The sequence below is a fragment of the Mesitornis unicolor genome, unplaced genomic scaffold (assembly GCF_000695765.1).
Source record: "Mesitornis unicolor isolate BGI_N332 unplaced genomic scaffold, ASM69576v1 scaffold24645, whole genome shotgun sequence".
Taxonomy (NCBI): domain Eukaryota; kingdom Metazoa; phylum Chordata; class Aves; order Mesitornithiformes; family Mesitornithidae; genus Mesitornis; species Mesitornis unicolor.
The window spans coordinates 25,089-49,787 of NW_010187867.1; the positions used below are offsets into that span (position 1 = coordinate 25,089).

General features: G+C 43.8%; 1 protein-coding gene across 1 annotated transcript in view; it reads right to left on the minus strand.

Annotated features, from left to right (window-relative positions):
- CELSR1 (cadherin, EGF LAG seven-pass G-type receptor 1) overlaps window positions 1-24,699 on the minus strand; it is a gene marked incomplete at its 5' end in the record, with an annotated part of 93,801 nt that overhangs the window by 322 nt on the left and 68,780 nt on the right. Inside the window, 14 exons of the mRNA XM_010185613.1 lie at window positions 1,519-1,783; window positions 2,088-2,330; window positions 3,185-3,352; window positions 4,172-4,275; window positions 4,825-4,919; window positions 5,228-5,353; window positions 7,628-7,754; window positions 9,024-9,103; window positions 10,367-10,479; window positions 14,963-15,137; window positions 20,028-20,228; window positions 20,820-20,946; window positions 23,159-23,326; window positions 23,655-23,856. Coding sequence (XP_010183915.1) covers window positions 1,519-1,783; window positions 2,088-2,330; window positions 3,185-3,352; window positions 4,172-4,275; window positions 4,825-4,919; window positions 5,228-5,353; window positions 7,628-7,754; window positions 9,024-9,103; window positions 10,367-10,479; window positions 14,963-15,137; window positions 20,028-20,228; window positions 20,820-20,946; window positions 23,159-23,326; window positions 23,655-23,856 — 2,194 coding nt within the window. The remainder of the gene's footprint in view (window positions 1-1,518; window positions 1,784-2,087; window positions 2,331-3,184; window positions 3,353-4,171; window positions 4,276-4,824; window positions 4,920-5,227; window positions 5,354-7,627; window positions 7,755-9,023; window positions 9,104-10,366; window positions 10,480-14,962; window positions 15,138-20,027; window positions 20,229-20,819; window positions 20,947-23,158; window positions 23,327-23,654; window positions 23,857-24,699) is intronic.

The following is a 24,699-nucleotide window of genomic DNA, read 5'->3' on the forward strand; positions in this document are numbered from 1 at the left end:
CAAGCTGTTAGAAATGTGGTATTTCAGACAGAATCATGCAATTTGCTGTCCAACAGCAGAGTCCTACCATATGCAAAAGGTATGGAGATTAAACAGTTGCTTAGTACAAAAAGTTGGATTGTTATTCTCCAGTAATGGCTGTTACTACCTGGTAGCAGCAAACAGTTATTGCTTGTTGAACATCTCTGTTCCCTGGCTAGCAAGGATGTACTTCAACAGCCAGTTCCCAGCAACCCAAAGATGTATTTTTATAGTGAGCTGGCAATAGTCTGTGCACCCATGGACAACATGGGTGTTTAAGACATGGTGGGACAACGCCAGAGTTAAAGCTGGGTGAGAAATTTTCTCTTGGTTTGGAGATTATTATTTGTGTTAATAAAAGGAAGACTATGTGTGTAAAACGTTTGTGCAGACTTTACATATGGCTGTTGTCCTCATTTTAAATGCAAGAATTATGACAAGTAATGAGGTTTCTGAGAATACCTTTTGGCTTAGAGCTTGCTCAATCTTTTGTTCATATCTGGTTTAGTTTACAGAGGCAAATGCATGCCCCGATCGCCGTGCAACGGGTGGGAATCGTGCACCTGGTAATTTATGGTCAGTAGCTTGACATGGCATGCACTTTGCAGCCTTTGGATCTCCTGCCCCAGCAGTGTTCTTCCCCTGCCCAGCTGGACACCCACCCGATGCTCCCCTCAGCCTCATTCCCTTCCCCCCTAAAACACTGGGCTTCCTCAGGGGTCTTCTTCACTTGGGTCTTGCCCCCCACCACCCTCCTCTGTGCTGGCTGCTGGATACCCACAATAGCTATTGCTGGTCTTACTGGACATGCATCAGGAAGTGCTGCTCCATGTTTGCCCTGTACTTGTCCTCTTCCTTGGGTGTCTGGTACTGGCCACATTACAATTAACTGTACCCTGTTAGTGACAGGTCCCTAATGGCCCTAAAACACTCTCTCTGTTGCAAAAGGGGAGGACAAGTGAAAAAGAGAGGAAAAAACCAAATGTTCCCATAGTCCAAGGACGGTGAAGGTGAGGGGCTGGGGACAGAGAAGCAGGAGCAGGAGGTAGCCCTGAGCAGAGCACCCATGAGCACACATGGCTCTTGGGACCATGGGTGGGCATTGCTGAGCTGTCCCAGACACCTGGCAGCATGAAGGAGTGGAAAATGCCTGTGCTGGTGATAGATCATTTGTGTTGACATGGGACATTTGCTGTGGCCAGGGGTCACCATGCCAAGCGCAGCAAAACCCACAGCAAGGGGATGGGGCAGAGTTAGGCTGTTCTAGTCCACAGCGTGCCATCAGCTTGCCAGGGTGACCAGTGACCGGTGTCTGTCATGGCACCTCACATGGCTTGTGGACATGGTATGGACAAGCCTTCAGGACAGTCACTGGTGAAGGACTCTGGTCCAGTCACCAGGTGAAATCCTTGCTCATGTGGGAGTTTGGGGCTGGAAAGCAGAGGGAGAGGCCAGAGCCATGAGGAGTCTGCCAGGACATCCCAAAGTGGCACTTACTCTGAGTCTGAGGTGTCAGCATGTCCTGTTCCCACGTGGAGGTTCATGGCCATGCCGTTGAGCTGGTCTCGAGACTGCTCCCTCCGAGCATTTTTTACTGTCACTCCTGAGTCCGAGGGAGAGCGGACCCCATCATTTGTCCCCAGGGAAGTAGTCCTGGATGAGATCGTGGTCTGATTGTAATCTGACAGCTTTTCCCGCAGCCGATTCTTCATATTCTTATCCACCAGTGGGGGAGGGTAGGTGACTTTATTTTTTAAGATGCCTGTTACGGAAAAGAGGGAATAATGAGATTTCTGAAACATCAGTAATTTCATTTATCAAGCTGAACACATCCCAGAAGTGAAATTTTGTATTTCTTAATCAGAATTCTAGTTTGTCACTTTATTTCAAAACCAAAACATTAGACTTCAGTAACTACGTACTAGCTTCCCATGGCATATCTGGCTACACAGCTTGGAGTAATTTGGAAAGTGTTCTTTCCTGATAGAGTTACTATATGAACTAATTAATGCTCATTAACTGCCCAGTCTCCCAGGCCGGCTGTGAGGCTCGGTTGGCTGTGCTACCTTTCCTCTGCTCCGGCTGCTGGTTATTCTGGAGTGACAGAGGTCTGTTCTCCTTCTGCTGCCCTTCGTTCTCCTTGTCCTGCGGTGCTTCATTGCTGTGGTTCACCTGGTTTTCCCTGTGAAGCTCAACGTTGACCTTGGTCTCGACTTTGAGCTTCTGTTTCCTGCTGGGGTCCTCGCTGTCGCTGGCCGTTACACACTCTGTGGGCCAATAGGGTTTCACATGATTGGGAAGGGTATCAACTGCAATGCAAAAAAACACTAGCTCGAAAACCACTTTTGATAGGTTTTCCCAACCACTGCCAAGCCAGCCCTGTTCCCTGTGGCTGGGGAGGAGTTGTGTGTCCAACCAGAGCAATGCCTCAGATGATACTTGCTGGACTGCACTGCCCTTGGAATGCAGCAACATCCACAAAACACATCTGGCAGGATGGCAGGGTGTCCAAACCCTTCCCAGAGCAAGCTCAGTGGCTCCATTACTGAGATGTGCGAGTCAAACCTGCTCTCTCAGCTCTCCAGGGCTGGCAATCCCATCAGCTCCCTGAGGATGCTGGCTGCTGAGGGGTGAGGGCATCTGAGGTGCCTCGTGCTGTGTCTGTGCAGAGCACCAGCACACAGTCTGGACATTTGTGACTCTGAGCTGACTTATCTCTAGGACAAGATGAACTGCACCTAGAAATGCCTGCATTCTGCCACACAGCATTGATACCAGTGGCCAATGATCTCCCACTCCGTAGGTCTCTGACCTCCCCAACCCCACTAAATCTATATGTCTGTACTGCATAAGAAGAGGCAGGTATTTCTTCCCCCTGCCCTCAAAATAACCAGCTCCTTCCTCCTCTTTCTCTTCCTTCGCATGAGTCTTTCCTGGCTGTGTAGCACCAGCCTGAAACCCCTGACTGCTGTCTGTCAGAGCACCCTTTAACTTGCACCCAGTTGTGTCTGTGCACAAGCCCTTGGGAGGAAGAAAAAGCATGGCACAGTGGTAGGGATGCTGTCTCAATTGTACTGCTGGTCTGGCAACATTGTCCCATCTACTCTAAAACGATATCAAAGAAGGGAACAAGCCTGTTGCTCTCCCTTCTCACTGGGAGTACCTTTGGGTGTGCTGTGGAGTGGGCCATGTTCATTATTTTTGGAAGTGGACGTGTTCCACTTCTTCTCTGGCTCGAGCCCATCTTCCTCACTGTCTGATGAATGGGAGGAGGCGTAAGAGCTGCTGTGTTCGTCGAGGGACAGTTCACTGTCGGAGTCTGAGTCATGCTCTACAAATGCAGAACGGAGAAACACAGCCATGAAAGTGCAGACAGGAGTTGAACAAATCTACCTGACAAATGCACAAGGAGAAAGGAAAGGCAGGTGTTTGGTTCAGGCCATGCCAGGGATGAGCTCTTACATCTGTAAGTGTACATCGGATTAATTCACAAGGACTGTGGCATCCATCTAAGTAATTATGGGAAGCACAACTGCTTGGCTCAGCTGTGGGGCAGGACCTTCCACGTGCATGGGAGGTGCAGAACAGAACGGGGACACTTTGTACCCCGTTCAATATGCAGAAGAGTAACTTCACAGGATCTAATCAACACAACACACAGGCAAACCAAGGCACCTAGAAATACCAAGAGTCTGCAAATGAACTCTTAAAAACTGCTACAAGACAACAAAATTTAACATCAGGACCACAAATGAAAGGAAGTCAGGAAAGAGACACTTCTCATTTTCTTGTACAAAACACATGGCAGTAAAAGAGGATACTGCCTCAAGGTCTCAAACGTTAAAAGATCTCCAATTAAAAATCAAGAGCAAGAGCATGTAATTTGTGAGAAAGAAAGGTGACGCCAGAAACTGTCAACAGCTGTGACAGCTGTCAGATTATAACTGAACCATCACAAGCAGCAGTTACATGATATTTCCAATCCAGGATTCCCTCGTAAAGCAGCCATTGCATAGCTTGTTGTGCCAAGAGCGTAACGAGAATCAGAAATACCAAGTCAGACCGACTGTTCTTCCTATTACAGAAGCCTCTGAAAAAAGTTGAAAAAAAGGTGCACAACTGGGTCAAAACATTTAGAAATAATTCTTACCATTGGATTTTGACGGATTCCTATGAAAAATGGAGGAATCTGCTTCAGTCTGACCAGCCCTTGCTTGACTTGACGATCCACTGAGCTTATGAGCAGCCTCATCCCTTATAGAATAAAAACGGGACAACTTTCTTGGTCACTTTAGTGTCCTTAACAAGAAGGCAGACATGCAGGTGAGATTCTTCTGGCCAAAGGCAGACAGCTGCAAGTGGGTACCAGCCAGCCCGTGCTCCACTGTCAATGTGGTCACTTTTACAGCAAGACGTAGGTTATCCTAATGGAGCTGTCTGTCTCTGGCCACAATAATCACACTGAAAAAGCCTGAAGTTAATATGCTCAATCCCACTCCTTGAGACAGGACTGAATTTTAACAGGCAAGCAACACAGCCCATGCAGTTAATCTAATAGTTATGTTAACCACTTCACGGTTGGAACTCCCCACCAAAGAAGCATGCACAAGAAAATACATGGAAGAAAATTACAGTCACATAAACCAGAACTGTTAAGACACAAACCAAGTAGCATTTGAAACAAAACACCACTGTTTTCCACAAAAGCAATGAAAAGGGAAAGGCAAGCACCTGAAAGCCATGCACCTGCCACCTGATTACCTGAGAATATAAGCAAGGTAGCTATTGTGGCTCTTGGCTGACCTGACGGTGCTTTCTAAGGAGACAGTGGATTCCCCAATAGTTGTGCGATACATGTTTGGCTCTTCTGTATAGGTGTTGTTACAGTTCAGAGAGCGCTGAAGAGAAAAAAAAAGACACAAAGAAACAGTGAGTGACGCTACCAAAAACCCACGTTACCCACAAGTGCATTAAAAGTCTTGAAGTAACCAAGGGGGTTTTGATGCTGAGGAAAATAACAATATTTCCTCTCAAAAGCTTCAATTAAAACAGTAATCAAAGCTTTAGAGAGAGGCTATCAGTAATCTTTGTACAAATCACTAAAATTAATCAGACAATTCATTTAACTACAGACAAGCCACTTGTAAATGTATTTAGGTAATTTCTACCAGCAAGAGGATGTTTTTTCCCAGTGTTTTTTCCTTACAGTTAATAATGTAGCTCTTGTTGCAGTGGAATCATCTGGAAGAGGTTTCTTTCCAGTTAAAGTGTTCTTCAAGTGCTTCCTGACTTCTTTGTTAAATACACAGTGGAAGAAGAAAATGAACAGCCCCTGGATTATTTTAGAGAGAGGAATAAGAAGTCTAAATGATTCATTACCACCAAACAGCAAATACAGACATTAGAGAACAGCCTTTTTGATATAACCTGATTCTAGTTCGTAGTCCATGATTTCAACAGCAATAACTACTTTCTGTCTTTGACTGAAATGGCGATGATTGATCTCCTAGGACTTCTTCATAATTTGCTTCAATGTTCAAAAGTGCATAAAGAGCCTGGGAAAATATATACATCAACGTGTTCCTCCAGGATGTACAGAGCAGAGCTTGTGGTAGGTGTCACCCTCCCTTGTTTGGGATGAAACATTCTTCTCAAAATATCTAACGGGGACCCTCAATGTCCCACTGGAAGGCACTGCAGGGAGTTTCAGGGTTGTACTTGCATTAAGATTTTAGAGCTTTTACAGAGACAATGAGACAAAATCAATAGCAGCAAATAAAAAAATATCACAGCCTTTAGTGAAATCTCTGGAAATGGGGAATTTCTGTGGTAGGTGTCCTTAATATTGTTACTTAGAGAACTTTAGAAAGCCTTGTGAAACATGGAGAGATACTGGGGGCAGTGAGGTCCCAAATTTTGCCCCGTATGTTCCTTGGTTCAGCAACAGCTCCAAGAGGGAAAATTGCTGAAATCTTCCGTTTATAAATTTGTAACGGGTAAGTGTCAGGAGGAAGGAGCCAGGCTCTTCTCTCTGATGTCAAATGATAGGACAAGGGGCAATGGGAGCAAACTGGAGCATAGGAACATAAGAAAAAACTGTTTTACTGTGAGGGCTACAGAGCACTGGAACAGGCTGCCCAGAGAGGTTGTGGAGTCTCCTTCTCTGGAGACATTCAAAACCCACCTGGATGGATTCCTGTGTGACCTAGTCTAGGTGATCCTGCTCTGGCAGGGGGGTTGGACTGGATGATCTTTCGAGGTCCCTTTCAACTCCTAACATTCTGTGATTCTGTGATTCTGTGATTCAGGGCTGGGCAGTTGCTGGCTGCCAGGAATGCACGTTAACAGCTTTTGCTGGGAGTAGGGAGTGCGCGTGTGTGCCTTTAGATATATTTGCTCTTAGGGAATTCATGCAGCTGCCAAATTGTTATCAGTTTTGGTTGGAGATATAGCATATAGAAGCAAATCACTCATGAAGTAGCAGCTGTACCAACATCACAAGATGCCTGCACTGCCTGGTTTCAGCCAAAGCAATCGACTTAGAGAAACTTCAATCTTCAATCAAATGTGATTTTAGCTGGAGTTAGCACTTCGGGCTTATTCATTAATGAAATTCATATAAATGCCTCTTTAGAAGTACAGGTTCAAAGAAGGCCATGATGTGAAACGTCACACATACCATGGTGCCTCTCTGGACCAGCCTGGAGAATCCCAGCCGCTGACCTTCCTTCCACTCAACAGGTTTATATTTAATTTAATTTTATTTTAGGCTTGTGGAAACCTGGTTTTACAGCCTGGAGTAGGTGTATTTCTTTCAGAACACACCAGTTGCAGTGGCAAAATAACCTTACTCCAGGCTGGCCTATCTGGTATGCTTCCAAGGCATGGACAACCTTCTCTGGAGGAGACTCATCAGGCTTCTTTTTCAATCTGGTCGCAATTTGTGGCTGTTGTGCTGCAGCTGACAAGAATGGCAGTGGCTGTTTTCACACTGCAGGCACTTGCCATGACAGTTACTGCCATCCTTGTTGTGACCAACATGAAGCTTCATGACTACTTTTGTACCAGGTCTCCTACAAATAACTATGATGTTCTGCATCTTAAATCAACAAGTGTGCCTGCTAGGACAGACAACCCAGTAAATCCCTAAAGCAACCAGTTGTATCTGAAAATCACTATTTGACCCATTTCCTTAAACAGTAACTTAATTGTGATAGCCCTGAACTTGGAGCCATCCACTCTGGGTGAAATAAAATGGTTTCTTGTTTGTGGTAGCAACAGAACAGCTGTTAACAACGAGCACGCAGAAGACAGTAACAAAGATTTCTGTCTTGAGAAAGACAGATATATAATTGCCTGCTGTTATTTATCTGTCACAGGTTACAATAGCAGAGCACTTATTTTCAGAATTATTAAAAGTGAGAGATGCAATTACTCAAACTTATGGCTTTGTTGAAAAGAACCCTCTCTTTGAGAAAAGAGAGCAAGAACTGTGTTTGACATCTCTGCTCTTCTTCAGTTAGCTCACGTTTAGCAGGATTCTGGAGGTCTGGGTGCAGCGGTGTGCTCCCCGAGGCCTGCCATGGACAGACACCATCCAACTCACCTGCAGGCAGCTGAAAATGGCAAAGAGATAGTGAAATGTCATGACGTCGCTGTTCACCGCCATCAGCCCCAGCAGCCACGTGGCGCTGATGAGCAGCAGGAGCAGGAACGCCGTCCGCAGCACTGAGCTGTAAAGCAAACAGACGGCACTTGCAGCGCGACAGGACACAAGGGAATAGCCCAATTTCTTTTATGTGTCTAAGGATTTGCCAACTTGAGAGGCCCTTTGGGAAAATTAGGGAAGTGTTCACACACTCCCAGTTCCCAACTCTCTCACTGCACTACTCAGTGACTGAGCATATTCGGTAAAAAAAAAGGTGTTTTCTTTTCAAGTTCGTTTCCAAGGCTTTCTTCAAACAAACCAGGCTGTTCGCCAAGCCCATGCTGTTCAGCCTTGTTGACTCTAAGGAAGAGACCTGAGCAGTAAATGGCCACGTCCCTCTCATTTCTGTTTGCTGAGTTCACTCTCACATTCCTTCTCAACATTACAGCCCATGGTTTTGGATCGAGGGCACTCAGGGGAATATTTATTTGCTTAAAAACATTATTTCCACAGATGTTTTTAAAAGATGGTCACAATTCTAGTGGCAAAAGTTTTGTAACACGAGTAAAATAGCTACCATTAAGTAGCAATTATACTTCATTTGTTTAGGGAGATTTAAAAAAGAAACTCCAAAAAATTACCCAACAGCCAGGGCTGAATAAATGGCGAGAAGAAGCCTTTTGAAATCTCATAGAGCTACCTATCTGAAAAAAACCGGGGGGGGGCTGTCTTGCCACTAGCTAATCGCATTTCAGTTCACACACAAATTCTGAGCTTTGGGCAAAATAAATGTTCACGGGAACAGGCTGCCACAGCAGCCTGGGAAGGGGGCAGGTTTCAGCTTGCAAGGCTTTCTGCTTATCCCACAGGGAGCAGGATGTGGGACGCTGTCCCTCAGCATGGGAACCCCAATGGGTCTCTGCCATGACGTGGCTGCTCACCCAGGCATGTGTGAGGGGAGCCCTGAGCCATGGGCGAGCACAGGGAGACCCACACTTATGTCCACTGGGGCATGCCACAGGGGCAGGGGTGTGACAGTCTGGTAGGGAGTATGACGAAAGACCTTGAAGGGCTGCAATGATACCATTTGGAGACCAGACCTCCCCCTCTCCCATCCCTTCTCCTGCCCACTCTTGGTGGTGGTGCAGAGCACCATGGTGGCGGTTTTACAGAGCCTCCAAGGGAATCCCAGGAGTGGGCGTTGGTGAAGCAGCTTCAATCGCCTCTACCAATGCTGGCTATCCTCCTCCAAATATCTTATTTATTTCCCACACCAATATTTGCTTTTAGGCAACTCTGTCCCTTTATTCTTCCTGGCCAGAACTTTTTCTACAGGTTTTTAATCCAAACTTACATGACTCCAGTTTTTTCAAATGAACGTTGCCTTCGTCTGCATGATGCTTTCATTGCCAGTATAAAAATGACAGTGTTTATCTGAAAGGGAAATTGAAGTAACAGCATGAATTCCTTTTATAAAGATCTTATGACTCAGTTTTCAATAACAACACAACTTTTATCCTAAAATGGTTTATGGTGCCAAGAATATTTCCCCTTCCATTTACACATCTCAAAGCTTCAAGATTCATCTCTTTTGAATCCAACATAGTCAAGAACATCCTGGGACTTGACATGGATGAAACCCATCCCTATGCAAAAAGGCTCGAGTGAAACATCAACACTCAGGAATGGCTGTCCTTGCCCAGACCAGAGTCTACTCAGCCCAGCATCTTGTTTCAGCGGGGACAAAGCAGAATACAGCAACAGAGCAAGCACATAGCGATAATTCCTCTTCTGGAGTCCACTGATTTCCAGAGCTGGGACACCAGGTGGGGTGGTGCGTCTGTACTTAATCACGCATTGTGAATATCGATGCTGGGAATTCATCCAGTTACTTTCTGAAACCATGCAGAGCTTTGCCACCAGCATTGTCTTGTTTTTGTGAGTTTCTAACTTAACTCGCTGTGGAGTGACACTGTAGCTCTGTCTCTTCCTCCTACTGATTGTGTTGGAAAAGACACTGAAGCTCCACAGTCATATTCTCCAGGCCACCATGCTATTACAAGCTTCTCCCTATGCCCTTCTCTGCAGCTTTCCCTTTTCTAGGCTGAAAGCTCCTACTCCACTTGGTTGCTCCTCCAGTGGGGGCTGTCCCATGTCTCTGATGACTTGAGACCCCAGTCTACACTGCTTTCAGGTCTACTTAATACTTTTTGAGATGAGGAGACCAGAGTTGGTACTCAAGATACAGTCACACCATGGATATGTATCTTCTGGTGCTCTGTTACTGAGGGATGTTTAAAGGAGAATTCTTTCAAAACCCTGAAATTGGAATTATTTAATATTCCTTTAGGACTTCTGGATGAAGAGACTTCATATGGCTCATTTTGTTGATTTGTTTTATAAACCCACTGACCAACCCTTCAAACATGGAACAAGGTAAACTGGAAAAAATAAACAGGTTTCTGGCCATACAGCTGTGGCTCCACAAGCAATCTTTGCACTGGCATGCACTTCCCTGGTTTCCAAGAGTTTAGCTCATGTCTTACCTATTTAAGCAAAAGAAGCAAGCTCGAGCACATCAGCTTTGACTGTAAAGAATACAGTCACTTCACATTATGACTACTGGTTGACAAAACATAAAAGAAAAGGTAGCTGTAAGGAAGAGACAGCCCAGGGTGCCAACTCCACCATACTTACAACTACGACGATTACGATGGGCCCAGCGAAACTCCAGATGAGGGTGTCATGAACAGACAACCAGCAGAAATCAGGGTTCCCATAGCCTTGTGGATCCAGACCAACAGCGAGCCCTGGGACACAAAATGGACAAAAAGTACATCAGAAAGCTGCTGCTGTGATCTTCTATATAACCAGGCACATTTTCAAATCACTGTTTGACAAACAAAACGATAGTGGCAAAATGTGTTCAACAGGACAGTAGGGGAAGTTAAAGGCAAGGCAATTATTGAAATAAAATCTTTGTAAATCAAAACCTTTACTCTGGTCACTCCATATCAAATGATACTATGAGTTTTGCCTACCAGAACAAAGTTCAGCTGCATAAAACTGACAATAAATACAAGTCCCAAACTAATCCTGTTTCAGCGCAGTTTTATACTCATGCTTACACAGTGTGATGAAGCCTTGAGGGTGAGTGACATGTTGAGGAATTTCAATAAGCCCGTGCAGCAGAATGACATGAATCATAACTGAAAAGATGTCTATACTACAAAAAAAGTGCATTCTTAACAGCTGTGAGCTTGCTGTCACTAAAATAACAGCAGAGACAAAGGGACCTGGGAACTCATAGGAGTTAACCACTGTAGCTCAGCTGGGATTCCTTCTGAGCTGCCATCCCAGGTAACTCACCTTGCTTTCAGTGCTGCTTGAAATGGGAGTTTGTGAATGCCCCCAAGGCAACTGAGTTAAGGACACACCTTTTATTGTTGTATTTTTCAAAGCCTGGACAATCCCAAGAGAGTCTCCGAGTCCAGCTCTCACCTGCTGATTTACAGTGCTGTCCGATTTGGTGACCTACACCTCACCTATACGGGGACAGACAGGGATGTTGTCTTTGACCTGTGAATTCCCGCAGAGGCCTTCCTTCTGCAGGACACAGAAACTGATCCCTGTGAGGCCCATGGCCAGTGACATATGGCAAATGGCTGCAGCACGTTGTCTGGGCATCGGGGCACCTATTGCGTTGAGCGTATGTCCTGACTCAAGCAGGCGGCCAAGGTTGATGGCAGTGGCGTTCTCAGCAAGGTGAGTTCATGTGCACTAATAAAAGCCTTTTTTTTTTAATTGAAGCCGTGTGCTTTGATGAAAAGACACTGAAAAAGGGAGAGGCAGTTGCCTTTCACTCTCACTGCTTAAAGCTGGCCCACAGCCAATATTCACATCTGGTACAAGCCTATGGTCTATGAAAATTAAACTGGCTATTTAGCAAAGGAGTGGATATTGGATCTGTTTTCTCTGAAGTGTGGAATGAGATAGGACTGGTCTCCCTCCCTGTTCCCATTGGCCCTTCCACCACCCCCTTCAGCAGTTGCCATCCAGAAAGAATTAGCCATAAATGATTAAGGGACCATAAAGTATTTTATACAGATGTAATTCTACAGACACAGTCTGTTTCCCAGCACTTGATTTCCCTATTAGTGGGACTTAAACTACATTTTGACCGAACATCTGGCTCTAAGAATAATTGGCAGACAGCAACATTTTTTCACTTCCAAAATCCTACCCTAAAGTTCTCCATTAAACAAATGGGGCGAATTGCAGTCTTCAGGTACGTGGATCAAATTTTACTGGAGTCAACAGTATCTGAAATACCCCTTTACCCACAGGCAGAATTAAGCCAATGCAATGTAATACAGAGAATCATTCTGGCACATCAGTTAAAGGCTGCAGCCTGGCCGTCCTGAGCAGATCAGGCTGCATGACAGCTCACTGATGCTGGCAGGAACCGGGGCTGGTCCTATGGCTGAGCCGAGTGTCCCATGGGGACCAGCACCCATCCCGGAAGAGTGCCAAGAGCACGGCGTGGGGAGGTGCTTCTGGAGGGGCACGTTTTGAGATCCTGCAGGCTCCACGGCCGCCTGTGACTCGGGTGGGTGTGGGTCAGCATCACCTCTCTCCTGACTCACTGCCTTGCTGGGTATTCACAGCAAATAGCAGAACCGAAAAGTGCCGTTTTCTGGGGGGATATTGGTTTTTCAGCTATGTAAGAACCTGCTTTAACATGAGCACTGCGGTCTCCATGGCAAAGCAGTTACAGCACACCTATGCCAACTGGTTAGCGTGTTACCACAAAGAAACCCAGAACTGGAGGGGTCTTGATGGGCACCAAATCCAGCCCTTTGCCCCTGAGGGAAGGAAGTCATAAAATCCCTCTCCTAGATGGATCAAACTACATTTTAAAATGAGCAAGTGTAAAGCAAATTTAAAATGTTCCACTGTCTTTCCCCATGGAGGAATATTCTAGATCTGCACTCTTTTGATGGCTGTAAGCCTTCTCCCAACTTCCATCTCACTTTTATTCATGGCAATTTGCTTTTCTATGCTGTGATAAAATGTGTTTCTTCCCTGCTGGAGTGCTCCCTATGAAAACATTTTGCTAAGTTTTCCCCCTCGATAAAGGTCAAGGTTCCCTTCTGCAAGAAGCCTGGTCCCACTGCAGATGCCTTAGACCATGATGTCCCCGCTTAAAATGAATATCGGTTTGACCATGAAAAACAGAAAAAATAAATAAACAAAACAGAGTAAAGCCACGGCTACTGTAGGGTTTGGGATTTTTTTTTAATGCCAGCTATGATAGAGATGAAAAGGGCTAGATGTTTATCTTTCCAATAAAACAAAAAAGCCCTTTGGATGTCCAAGACTAAAATCCCTTCCCATATCTAGACTTTTCCACTATTAAGAAACTGAAATGTACAAAATAAGCTTATTTAAAATATGTACAGTTTTTCACTGGGGCAAGTTTTCCAGGGGCAAGAAATCCCACATAGTGCTATTTAAGATGAAATAATTTTCTCCTCAGATGAGTTCTAAACCTGGAAGGGCAAACTGAAGGCTTAGTTTTCTTTATCCTTCTTTTCACAAAATCCTCTGCCTTGCTCAGTAATAGGGATCCAACTTCTCATTTAAATGAACTGCAAATTGAGTAGATTCAGAGTTTAAATTACAGGAGACAAACTGGAATCATAATTCATGGTTTTAAAAGTGCAAAATAGTTCCATATCACGGAGAACAATATCTAGGTAGAAAAAATGTAAAAATGGTGTACTTGTAATATTTAGATTGCATAATGCTGCTGTTGAAAAGGTCTGAATTAATTTAAAATTCAGGAGAGTAACTAAACATGAAGCAAAATCCTTCTGACAAAATTATTCTGAAGAGTTATGTCTTCTGAAACATAAATTGTTTACTGCTATTTAATGATAATATATCTTTTCTACTGGAAATGATACTGCCAACCATCTGATGGCACTTAAGCTTTCCTAAATACGTTGCAGTAGTCCTGTATGTAGTGATAAGTTACACAGGTCTGCAATGTTTTAAAAGTTTAAGGACAATTTCTATTTAAAATGTCAGAGATCTGTCTAGAGTGGCAGAGCCTTCTGGGATGCACCTTCCTCCGTTCTGGACAAACTGACGGAAGCAAAAATCATCACAAGGTGATATGGAAAAAACTTACCAGTTCTCCCAAATGAAAGCTAACCTGTACTAACCCACGTTATGTTTCTGTACTACACTTTCTTAAGTCACAGAGAAAAAAACTCCATATATTTTTTAAATTCTAACTTGTTCCATAGTATTCTTCCAAGTGTGTATGAGTGATAGCTATTTGCTTGATCTGAGACACCACTCTGCCATTGCTGGCAGTATGTTGCTATCTGTAAAAAGAAAAGTAATTGGATAGAAGTTAACTGTCTGCCTATGATCTGATTTCCCATATGGCAACAGATACATGCTGAAATAGTTGAACCAAAAAACCCCGCTCCAACTGTTCTGCGAAGCATGCTTCCCAAGGAGCTGTCTGCCTGAATTAACACAGCACCATGTGCTCAGGGTAGCACTGGAAATGTCTGATTGCAAAAATAGACGTGGTGAGGGTGGAGATGGATGTGCTCCTGTGGATCACCCTGGAACTGTTTAAAGATTACTGCCTCCAGCTTTTCATTACTTTTCCTCGACTGGAAGTTATTGCCTTTGTATCTGAAATGAAGTAAAAGGCTGCTTGAGTATTCCCAGCTTGTTTTTATGCCAAGTAAAACAGAACTGCTGAAATCCCCTTCAGGGAGCATTTACTGCTGGACAAGGGTAGGCAACAGGAACGACCATTGAAGGGCAGTAATGTCCCGTGGGCAGCATCGTTTCTGAAGCCACTGACGATACCTCCCTGAGAGGCCATGTGTCCATATCCTGAGCTACCAGCACAGTGAAGGAAAATTTTCTGAAGGCCACCAGCAAAGTTGTTAAAATAAAAATACTCTTATTCTCAAGCAGTGTTATCAAGTCCTGTTTTAATCTGAGAGCAATGATGTTTATGTTACTGTAAAACTCTCAGTATCACTTCAGCCAGGGCAACAGACATTTGATGCACAGATCTGCCAAATTCAGGCTGACTTCTGCTAGACTCCATTTGATGCTGTCCTTGTTCAGAAAAACACTGAAGTGAGAGCAGTAGGTGAGTGCACCCACAGCTGACTTGGAGGGGGTAACTTTCCTGAACCTGGTCAGTGAAGACAGCAGGGAAGGGAAACAAAGCTGCTTTGGGGTGGTTGAGGGTACCTGTTATGATGGCGGGAATGCCCCAGCCAACGACGTAGTAGAACCTCATGTGCCCAAAGTTGATGTTCCTCACTTCGGTCAGCATCCGGTAGATGTGGAGCTGCTCCACAAACATCCACGCAAAGGTGCTCATGTAGAAATAATGCAGGAGGATGGCAATAATGGTGCACACAAACTGCAGAAGGGAAAGGGCAGGGAAATTAGAGCTGCTTTTCTGAATCACAACCTGGTGAGTCACCGGCTCCCCCATGCAGATAAAGGCAAATGTAATAAAAAGGTTCTGGCAGAACAAATATACTGTCATTAATTAAGTTTTTCAGCTTCAGAAAAGCCGTTCATATTGTGAAAGTTGGGGTTTTTTTTAAATAAATTGAAAAACTAATTATGTGGCCTGTTCTGAGTCTGGTTCAGCTTTACCCCATCAACCCAACATGCATTTGGTCACTGCCCTTGCCTTCCACACTCTGTACCTAATTTCTCTGTACAGATTTGCTGCACAGGTGAGACTTTTGGCTATTCTGACCGAATTCCTTCTGCTCACAGGAGAGGAAGGGCTGGCAGAACTCTTGGCTCTCTCCTGGTGCAGAGCAAGAGGTGGGGATGCCTCTAGGGAGACTGCAGACCCCCTGCCCTGCCTCGTGTGTGAAGCAAACATGCACAATGCCACGCCAGCGAATTCAGCCACAGCTGTTTAACTGCGCCAGCTAAACTGGTCTCACTGCAAAGCCAACAAATTGCTCCTGAGAACGGCCAACCTCAGCCTTGCACTGACTCCCTGTCTCCCGTTTCCACCTCAACCTATGGGTTTTTTTCCGCTACTTTGCTCCTTCCAGGGAGAGAAATCTGTCTCTCCAAGAAAGGTGCTGTTTTGTTCAGTTTTGTTTTGTCTTAAAGTAGACAGTGTTTTGTGCCCAATACTAGTAGACAAAGAAGTACAAAGAAATTCTCCTTGTGTTTGGCAGAGGTGGAGGCGAGGTGTGAGGCAGTTTTTAGGTCTTCAGTTTAAGACAAAGCCGCGAGAAAATCTTTATTGGTCTGCAAAACTTTACTTCTGGGGACAGAAATCCATGAAGCTTCAGCTCAGGAGAAGTGAACATGCTGAACATGAGCAACAGATGATCTACAGACCTTAACCAAAGAAATACAGTATTTCTTTGAGAAATTTTCTTATCAGTTAAATGAAATGTCAGTCTCATAAACAGGCAACATTTGATGCGATCCTATGATCTAGGATAAGATCAGCAGACCATTTTCCCCCTATGTCTGAAAAGCTCTGTTCTGTCTACAGCTCCTTTTCCAGGACTCTTTTTAAAAAAGAATTAAGAAGCAAGAGCATCCATGGGGTAAGGCGGTGGCTGTCTCTTTTGTCCTTGCAGCTCTGCCCTTCACTGATGAACCCTGCAGACCTTGCATATCTAAACTTCAACAGGTCATGGAGGATGCTTGGACATTATCACTGGGCTAAAATGATGCAGCCAGAAGTAGATCAGCACCTAACCCACAGGTCAACCTTCTAACTAATGTCAAAATCAGAGTATATGACTACAGAGCAGGAGAGTGGCTTCTAGGCTCTACGTGGCTTGAGCAGTGGGGTTAACTCCCTTCCCACCCACTGCAGAAAACTGCCTGGCTGTAGGATATTCTGGGTCCAGAAATGCTTGGCTCTGCCCTCCTCTCAAGGCTGTGCTACCTGCAGTCAGGCACAGAAGTCCTGAGGACAAACAGAAAGCAGGTTAGTGTTGGCCAGGTAGTTCATGTCTTTGGCCAGGAACAATGGGATCTGAAGCTCCCAGTACCAGGTCTGGATTTGTTTTTTATCCTATGTCAGCAGCACAAAGTAGAACACTTGGCTCTGCCAGGCTGACAGCAGCAAAATAAAGGACCTGCTGAAACCAGAGTCTGGGTCCTTAGTGTGACTAGCAGTAACAGCTATGGTGGGCAAACTAGTAGTTGAAGTCATCTTTGTGACCAAATGGCCACCTTGAAACCTCTGACCTTCACAGGCTTGCATTTCTGTAGTATCTACTACTTAGCGGTTTGATGAGTGAAAAGAGGAATGACCACAAGCATCTGAACTGAAATCTCACAATCGGCCTTATCCCTTCAGAAGCAAAGCAAAGGGTTTTGGCAATGATCTGTTGATAAGCTTGAATTAAGAGCACTTGGTGTAACCATTCAATTTTTGTTCCAAAATGTTTTCCATTGTGTTTTGGATCCTTTTGTACCCCTGCAGCACTGACCCTGCTTTCAGGTTCTGGCATGACTTTTCAGTGTTTTTTCATGGTATAATGCTCAGAAACCTAAGTTTCCCTGTTGAACTTTGCCAGGCAAAGGAATCATACAAAAACAGCCAACTTTCTGGACTCACTTACTGCATCAGCTTTATTATAACACCAAGTGTTATTGAAAATGTAGCTCACCAAATAAAAGACTTTTCTTCCCTCTATGTAAGCAGGGCTTTTTTTGTTCCTACTGGCACATGCCTATGATTAAACTGCTGCCCTGAACATTACCTTTTTCAGGTAAGAAAAAAGAAAGAAAATAAATTACTTTCTATCAATAGTCCAAGGAAAGATTAAAACCTCGCCCAGAAATGTGACTGTTAATTTACAGAAACCCATAAAAGCCAGGCCAGGTGCCAAGCAGTGCAGCATTATTTGTGCTCCAGCATTCTTCCTCTCTTTATGTTCATCAGTGCATGACTCGTTAGACAACTCTCATTCCATACAGACAGATGAATAATTGTCTCAAGCAGACATGGCTTACAGCCCTCATAACTTCTCAAATTGACTGGGTAGGCCGTAAGGAGCGGCTTTCTGCTGTATGAAATGTATTCTGTAACTTAAAGATCTCTGTAAGTGGGTTAAAGGTTTGGGTTTTTTCATTGAGTCACAGTAACAGTACATGACATGATCACACCGTGAACTCAAAAGCATGAAAATGGGAAGGAGCAAAAGAGAACCATCTCACCATGTATGATCATTAGCGTTTGTCGTACTGCTATAATGAACTGTTTTACTACTCTTATAAACCTTTGCTTGGTGCTTCATGATACTATGAAAAGAATTTGGAAATGAGAAGCCATCATTTACTGCATAATTTTGGTAATATCCTGCAGAGATGTGGGCTTGGCTCCCTGCTCCTCAGTACTCATGTGGGAGAACTCAACTCCCTGCTAGCAAAATGCAGTGAAAAATGAGCAGTGTGCTCAAGAAGGCATGGGAAAGGTCACGTTAGACGGAGTGCTGCGGATCAGCTGGCAAGGTGAGTTCATTTGGGCGAAGTTAATATAATACGCAGACTCATGTATTATGAAACAAAGAAAACATGGGTCACACTTAACGTGAGACCATATCCCAGGCCGCAGGTCACTGGAGGAGACCTCACTGCAGCAGCAACTAACTGGAGTTCCTGGTGCAGACGAATATCAGGATATGGGACTGAAAGCAGCACTACCAGCTGGAAAGCTTCGTCCAGTTTAGCATTCACCATTTTCCAAAATGTAAAGTGGGGGAAGAAAGCCCAGAAAAAAAGCAACAGAATAACCTGAATCTTAGAAACTGAAGAATTTAAGTAGCTTAATTTTATTTAGTTTTCCAAAAGAAATACTATTGAACAGATGCTTCCTGAGAAGACAATTTTTATAGGAGAGGTCTCTCAAAATTACTAGGAAAAGGTCTTGACAGCATCTGGTTACTGGAAGTCGAAATTAGATAAACCTGACAGCATGTTTAACTGGGGTGAGACACTACAACACCTTGCACTAACAGAGGTAAGGGACTCTGACATCACACCAAACCTCTAAGTCAAGGTCAGTTTCTTTCTAAAATGCATGTTATAGCTCAAATGGATACCAGAATCCAGTGTGAAACTTTAGGCTAAAATTACATAGTAAGTGAGGCTACATGGTCAGGCACAATGGTGTCGTTACCATAATGGTGACGATACCCATTGAATGTAGGCATTTTCTCCCATTTCTGCTGCTTGGACAATGTGGAATCAGTGTGGTTCATATTTTTTTGGTGCATTTTCATCTCAAGATTGTAATTCCTTCTCAAAATTTAGATTGAAACATGTACAGTAAAGGATTTCTAGAGTATAAATATTATTCTGAGTGTTCAGATAATCCATACACTAACATTTTGAATATTCTTCGTATCTGTTAAGGATGTACTCTTTACTGCATGTCATCCCCCATCTGTCTACTGACTGGTAAAAGTGACTGCCAAGCTTGGGAGTGCTGGAACCCTTGCCTGCTTGTCTCCAAACTGACTGCCTGGTAACCACGACTTTTGAGATGGGTGCTACTAAGAATTAGAAGCAGTACTGCATACAGTGCTCCGTAGTTAATATAGCAATGAGGTCCTAGGTACAGAACATACACACTTCATGTGTGGCGTATATCTCATGTTCAGTCCATTCATAACTTGTGTTTGAAATGCACAATGCTGGAGGTGCCTGCACTGAGCTTTGGCAACAGACGCGATGGGCTGAAGCCAACAATCACTGTGCCTGGGAGACACAAAGTAAAGCAATAGGTTTCCTACTGATTCTTGGATGTAGCAAGCTTTCCCATGCCTGGCAAGTGACTTCTCCAGAATGGCCACAGTGGGCGTGCAACACGCACATTAGCACCTGCATGGCCACACATAGCTGACAACCTACCAGTCAACACCAGAAGCCGTTTGGGCGTGTGAGATACCTGCTGCAGGAGAAGCTGGAGAGCCTCCTACTGAACAGGCAAAGCAAGACAGAAAACATACTGATGGAAAAGAAGGAAGAAATCAGTATTCAGGCTTCAGTTCCTGGGATACGCTTTTAACAGGGCTGCTGTCATATATTCTTTGAAAATAAGATACAGTCCTATCTTCTGGCATTGCTATTAATCATGTAAAACACACAAGAATATATGAAAAGTCTGATGTTTTTCAAATTACTGTTGAGGCCAAGCAGAAGTAAAAAGAAGAGATAGTGAAACAGATGGGAGTAGACAAAAGTCACGATATAACCCCCCTGATTTAAAGCCTGAGAAGAACTCTAGCAATATGTGCAGGGTAACTCTTACCGGGTTTTCAGTCTGGTTGATTCCAATAAGAAAGACGAGCTCAGAGAAGAAAAGGGCAGCCACCAGGTTTTTGTGGATGCTGTGCAAGTTTGAACGTAGCGTGCGGATCAGGATGAGCAGTATGAAGGTGATCAGCAAAGCCACCAGCGAGATGGATACGGTGGTGTAAGTGACGATCTTCAGAGGAAGCACCTCCCCATTCTGTAGAATGACAGATTAACAGGACCACACTGAGTTTTTCCTTCCTTTTCCTCCAATCAAATCTACTACTCAGAATGTCAATGTTTTCATTACTACTGAGCCAGAGTACAGATTTGCTTTAGGACCAACAGGGGTGGATGATGCCACCTCTTAAATCACTCAAAATGTTGAGTGTGTATGGGCAGCACCCAGAGGGAGCAGAGAGTTAAGCAAGAACCTCATTGAATTTGATGGTGGCCTGCCCCTGTTGAGGCTATCTCGAGATGCAGAAAAACTTGTGGTGTTTATGCCTTTGTCTCTGCTACTGTAATTCTAGACAGACCTAATATGAAGTGATGCCACAATTACCCTGTCTGTAATCCTTGTCTCGCTCCTTTCTCTGCATGGGCAGCCTGGCGCAGTTCTGCATGGTGCAGACCAGGTAAGAAGCTCCTTTCAGCAGACCCAACGGGGGTGCTGTCATGGGGCAAAGTGCTCCTGACACACCGTGACACGGGACACAGCTGCTGACAATGCTCCGAGACACGTTCAAAGCTCAAATTCAGGTTCTGAATCAAAGCCCTTGAAAATCATGAGCCTGACATCACCCACCTCTCGTTTTGAAATGTCCATCAGGACAGCAAAGCTGGTGATATGGTTGCACTGGCAGGCGATGTGGCTTTGGTTTCTGGAAAACAGCTCACACCCTCTGGAGGACCAGGCACCTGTCCCGCCAATCCTGTGGGGAAAAAACGTGTTTCTGAGAGCTGTCCTTGGAACTCCCTGCTCCTCCTGCTGCTATTGCAGCTCTTGCCGCACAACCAGAGAGGACCATAAAGAGCACGACAGAAATATTTATAGCTGTCACCTGCCTGAAAGAATATAATAAACTTAAAAATTCTCCAGCTGAAGCAGTTTCTGATGTGGCACCTGGCTTTGCTGGCCAAATTTTGTGGTTTTTATAACAACCTCTTTTGAGTTTAAAAAAAAAAAAATTGAAAAAAAAATTGCTTTCGGATCAGTGACCACACAAGCAATATGGTGAAGTGATCACACAGAGCACACTGGCCGTAACAAAGGTAAAAAATACCAAAATCACAGAGATACACATGCTTTTGAGTAATCTCTGTTCTCCTAGATCTAGACACTGCCTGAAGAGCTCTTGTGTGAAAGATGTTTCAGCAGTAATATGATTTCGTTATAGTGTTCCCCTGAAAAGTACACAAGGGAAGGCTAAAGCCAGTAAATAGTATTTTGTATCAGGACAGCTCTTGTATTGACACTGGGGAAGAACTGTTCCCTTAAAAATTCCTCCCTGTACAGCCTTGGTTAACTCTAGTGACTTCAGAAATTATTTTGCCTCAGCATTAATTATTCTATTCAGAAGTTAATGAGTAATAAAAGTAGTCTAGTAGTTACTGAAAGTTTTTAATTAGATATAACAGCTTTTTTAATTCAGCAAAAAATATTTTTTTAACAGTTTTAATATCACTTTCTCTTGAAAAGTTCTCACTTTTAAAAAACTCTTTCATTACATGCAGTTCAAGAGCTGCTTTTCAACCGTGGCTGTAGGAAGATGCAACACAGATAACAATGCCACTGAAGCTGCCAGCAAATAGCTAACAGATGAATCACTTTAGAGCTAATGAGTTACACAAGCCCATATGATGTTTAGAAATTTATGAAAAAAGAACTTGCCATTCTATCATAACTGGCAGATTCATCTGCGCATACAAGCAAATACACTACTTCACATGCAGGCAAATGGAGTAGTTTATTATTGCTAACGTTAACAGATTTCTGTTGCCTCTTCAATCCTTTCAACAATACAATCTCCTGAAGCTTTTGACTAGGAGGCAAACATTTCCTGCGTTAGTTTGCTCTTTTATTTCCAGCACAGGATATTGCCTTTTAATGGATTTTTCCATAGGTTTACTAGAGCTTTTGGGCTATTATGAAGCAAGTAACAGCTATTCTTCTTACCTTGGGCAGACATTATCATCCTCTTACTACACACCTGGTTTTATGGTTGAAAATTGCATAATATATGTAACAGTTACAACACACTGAAATCATAACATGCAGAGTGTGTAGTTACCTCTCAACTAATTTTATTTTGTTTTATCCACACTCAAAATATCTCCAACAGGACTGTGCTGTTTCCACAATGCCATAAACCCAACAAAACACTTACGAGCATGTAGAGTTCTTATCATTTTTTCACATTTTCAAGATAAGTATGTCTGTATCTTTACTATAATGAATACAAAATACCTAAATGAGCCATTTTCAGAATATTTAATATTTTTCCTTACACTTCCCTCCTAGAGAGTTAAATACTCTCCTCCTACAGAAGAGAGAATGGTAGGAGTTGGAAGGGTACTCTGAAGATCATCTAGTCCAACAGCCCTCAAGGGTGATGCCCCCACTCAAGGCATCAAGGGTGAGTGCGTGCTTGCCATATGCTCTGTCCATAGTCACTGGAGTGTAACAGGAGAAGATTCAGCCCATGTAAGAACTGAATCAATTCCCAGAGATGCCCTCCTAAAAGCAGAGCATGGGGCAATGAGAGTCCTGACTTAGGGATCTCAGATGAGCCATGAATTCAGGCACTGGAGTCAGACTATCCCTGTCCAGATCTGTAGGCAAAAAGCATGAGCAAATACCAGCCAATTGTGAGATTTATTACTGCTAGGTGAAAATGAGCCCTGCAGAAATACTTGATGGCACTGGTTTTGTTAGAAACCACACGGCTAATCCTTTGTTTGTGGAGTTATGATGATTATTTTCATTTTTCTCAGGTTGGTGGGAAATGACTACATGGCTCTATTCAAACAGAAATCAGCTGCCAGTTGAATAAACTGAACAAAAAGGGTTTTCATCCAGAATCATGTTCCTGGGCAGAACTTCTCTGCCACCATGCAGAGCCCTAAAGCAAGCAGGAGACGTACATGATGGAGTGATTCCAGAAGACACAGACGGGTTTCGTTCTCTCCTCCGTTTCCAGCATGGCGTACTCCACTATGATGGGCTTTTCCACCAGGTTGGGAGGAAGCTCCTCATCACTGTGAATAGCTGTGCTCACTACAGGTGTGTTAATAATGGGGCGATTTGGCAATCTGCAGAAGGAGAAAAATTGTGAAATGATCTGAAAGTTAAAATGCAAAGTGTTGATTTCGTAGGTTCTGCAAATAACAAGATTTCCAGTCGCTTGCACTCAGAAAGTAAAGCAGATGCACCATGAACCTTCCAGACAGCTGTTTCCAAAAACTGCTGGCACTACTGAAGGGGTATTCTCCCACAGTGTGCCAGAGGAGGACAGTACTGTGGTGACAACTGCAGCACAGACAACATTTGGGAAGTGTAACAGCAGCTCTGCCTCCCCCGCATGCTCAAAGCAAGCTGAAGAAGGGATCTGCATAATTCACAAACAGGTTTGAAGTTTACCTCAAGCTCCTTCTGTCAGGATCATAGTTTTCGGGCAGGAGGTGTCCCAGGGATCGGTATATGATGACCATGGCAACAGTGTGATGTGTTGAGTCATCCGGGTGTCGCTTCTTTCTCTTTGTAAGTGCATTCTCAGGGGTTAGCACATCACTGTTCACCTTAGAGGATAATCTGTGATTTGAAGGCTTCACTGTAGGCACTGCTATGGAATTAACACAAATATTAAATTCTTTCCGCTTGACTTTCAAGCCACCATTTAAACTGGTAATTTTGCTTTGCAAAGATACAGAAATGTTACTGCTGTTATAACTCTAGGCTTATAACACATTATAGTTGACATTTTTAATAAAACTTTAGCACATTTCATAGTTATACAGCTGATAATCAAATAACCATCGAAGCAAGGATGATAGCCATTTGGTCTAGCTAGAGAATAAGCCATTTCCAGGCTAGAAGACCCATAAGTATATAAACACTCTGCATGATTTAAGGAGAACATTAAAGCAATACACATGCTATTAAATTGTAGGTACCTTTATATACGGCAAAGCTAATGTTATGAATATACGAACTGGTCACATGGGATTTCTCCTTGCTAATTCTGTCATATAATGAGCTTTCAGTTTTGGCAGTATCTCTTAAAATTCACATTCCCTTTCTCCTTGCAGAAAAGATACAAGGCAAACAAGTAGGTGTCCTGTTCTTTGAGGCAAAAGTCGTAAAGTTGTATTAGCTTATTAATTATTATGTGTTATTTTCACAAGTGCAACTATTTCCCCATTTGGAGGATATCAAGCTACGGTACGTGTGTAATTATTGCATTTTGAGTTATCCCCTCTCTCTTTCCTTGCCCGAGGTAATTTGTGGTTCCTCTCAGCAATCGGGGGTACTTCAGAGACACTGGGAAGCAGGTACTTGCCATGTATTGTCCCTCATCACCCATCTCCCTGCACAGCTCAAGACTTGTTATTTGCTGTCTGGTTCTGATAACACTGCTCTGCTCCCAGATTTGGATTCTCCACCTCTCACCCCACGTCTCTCCATC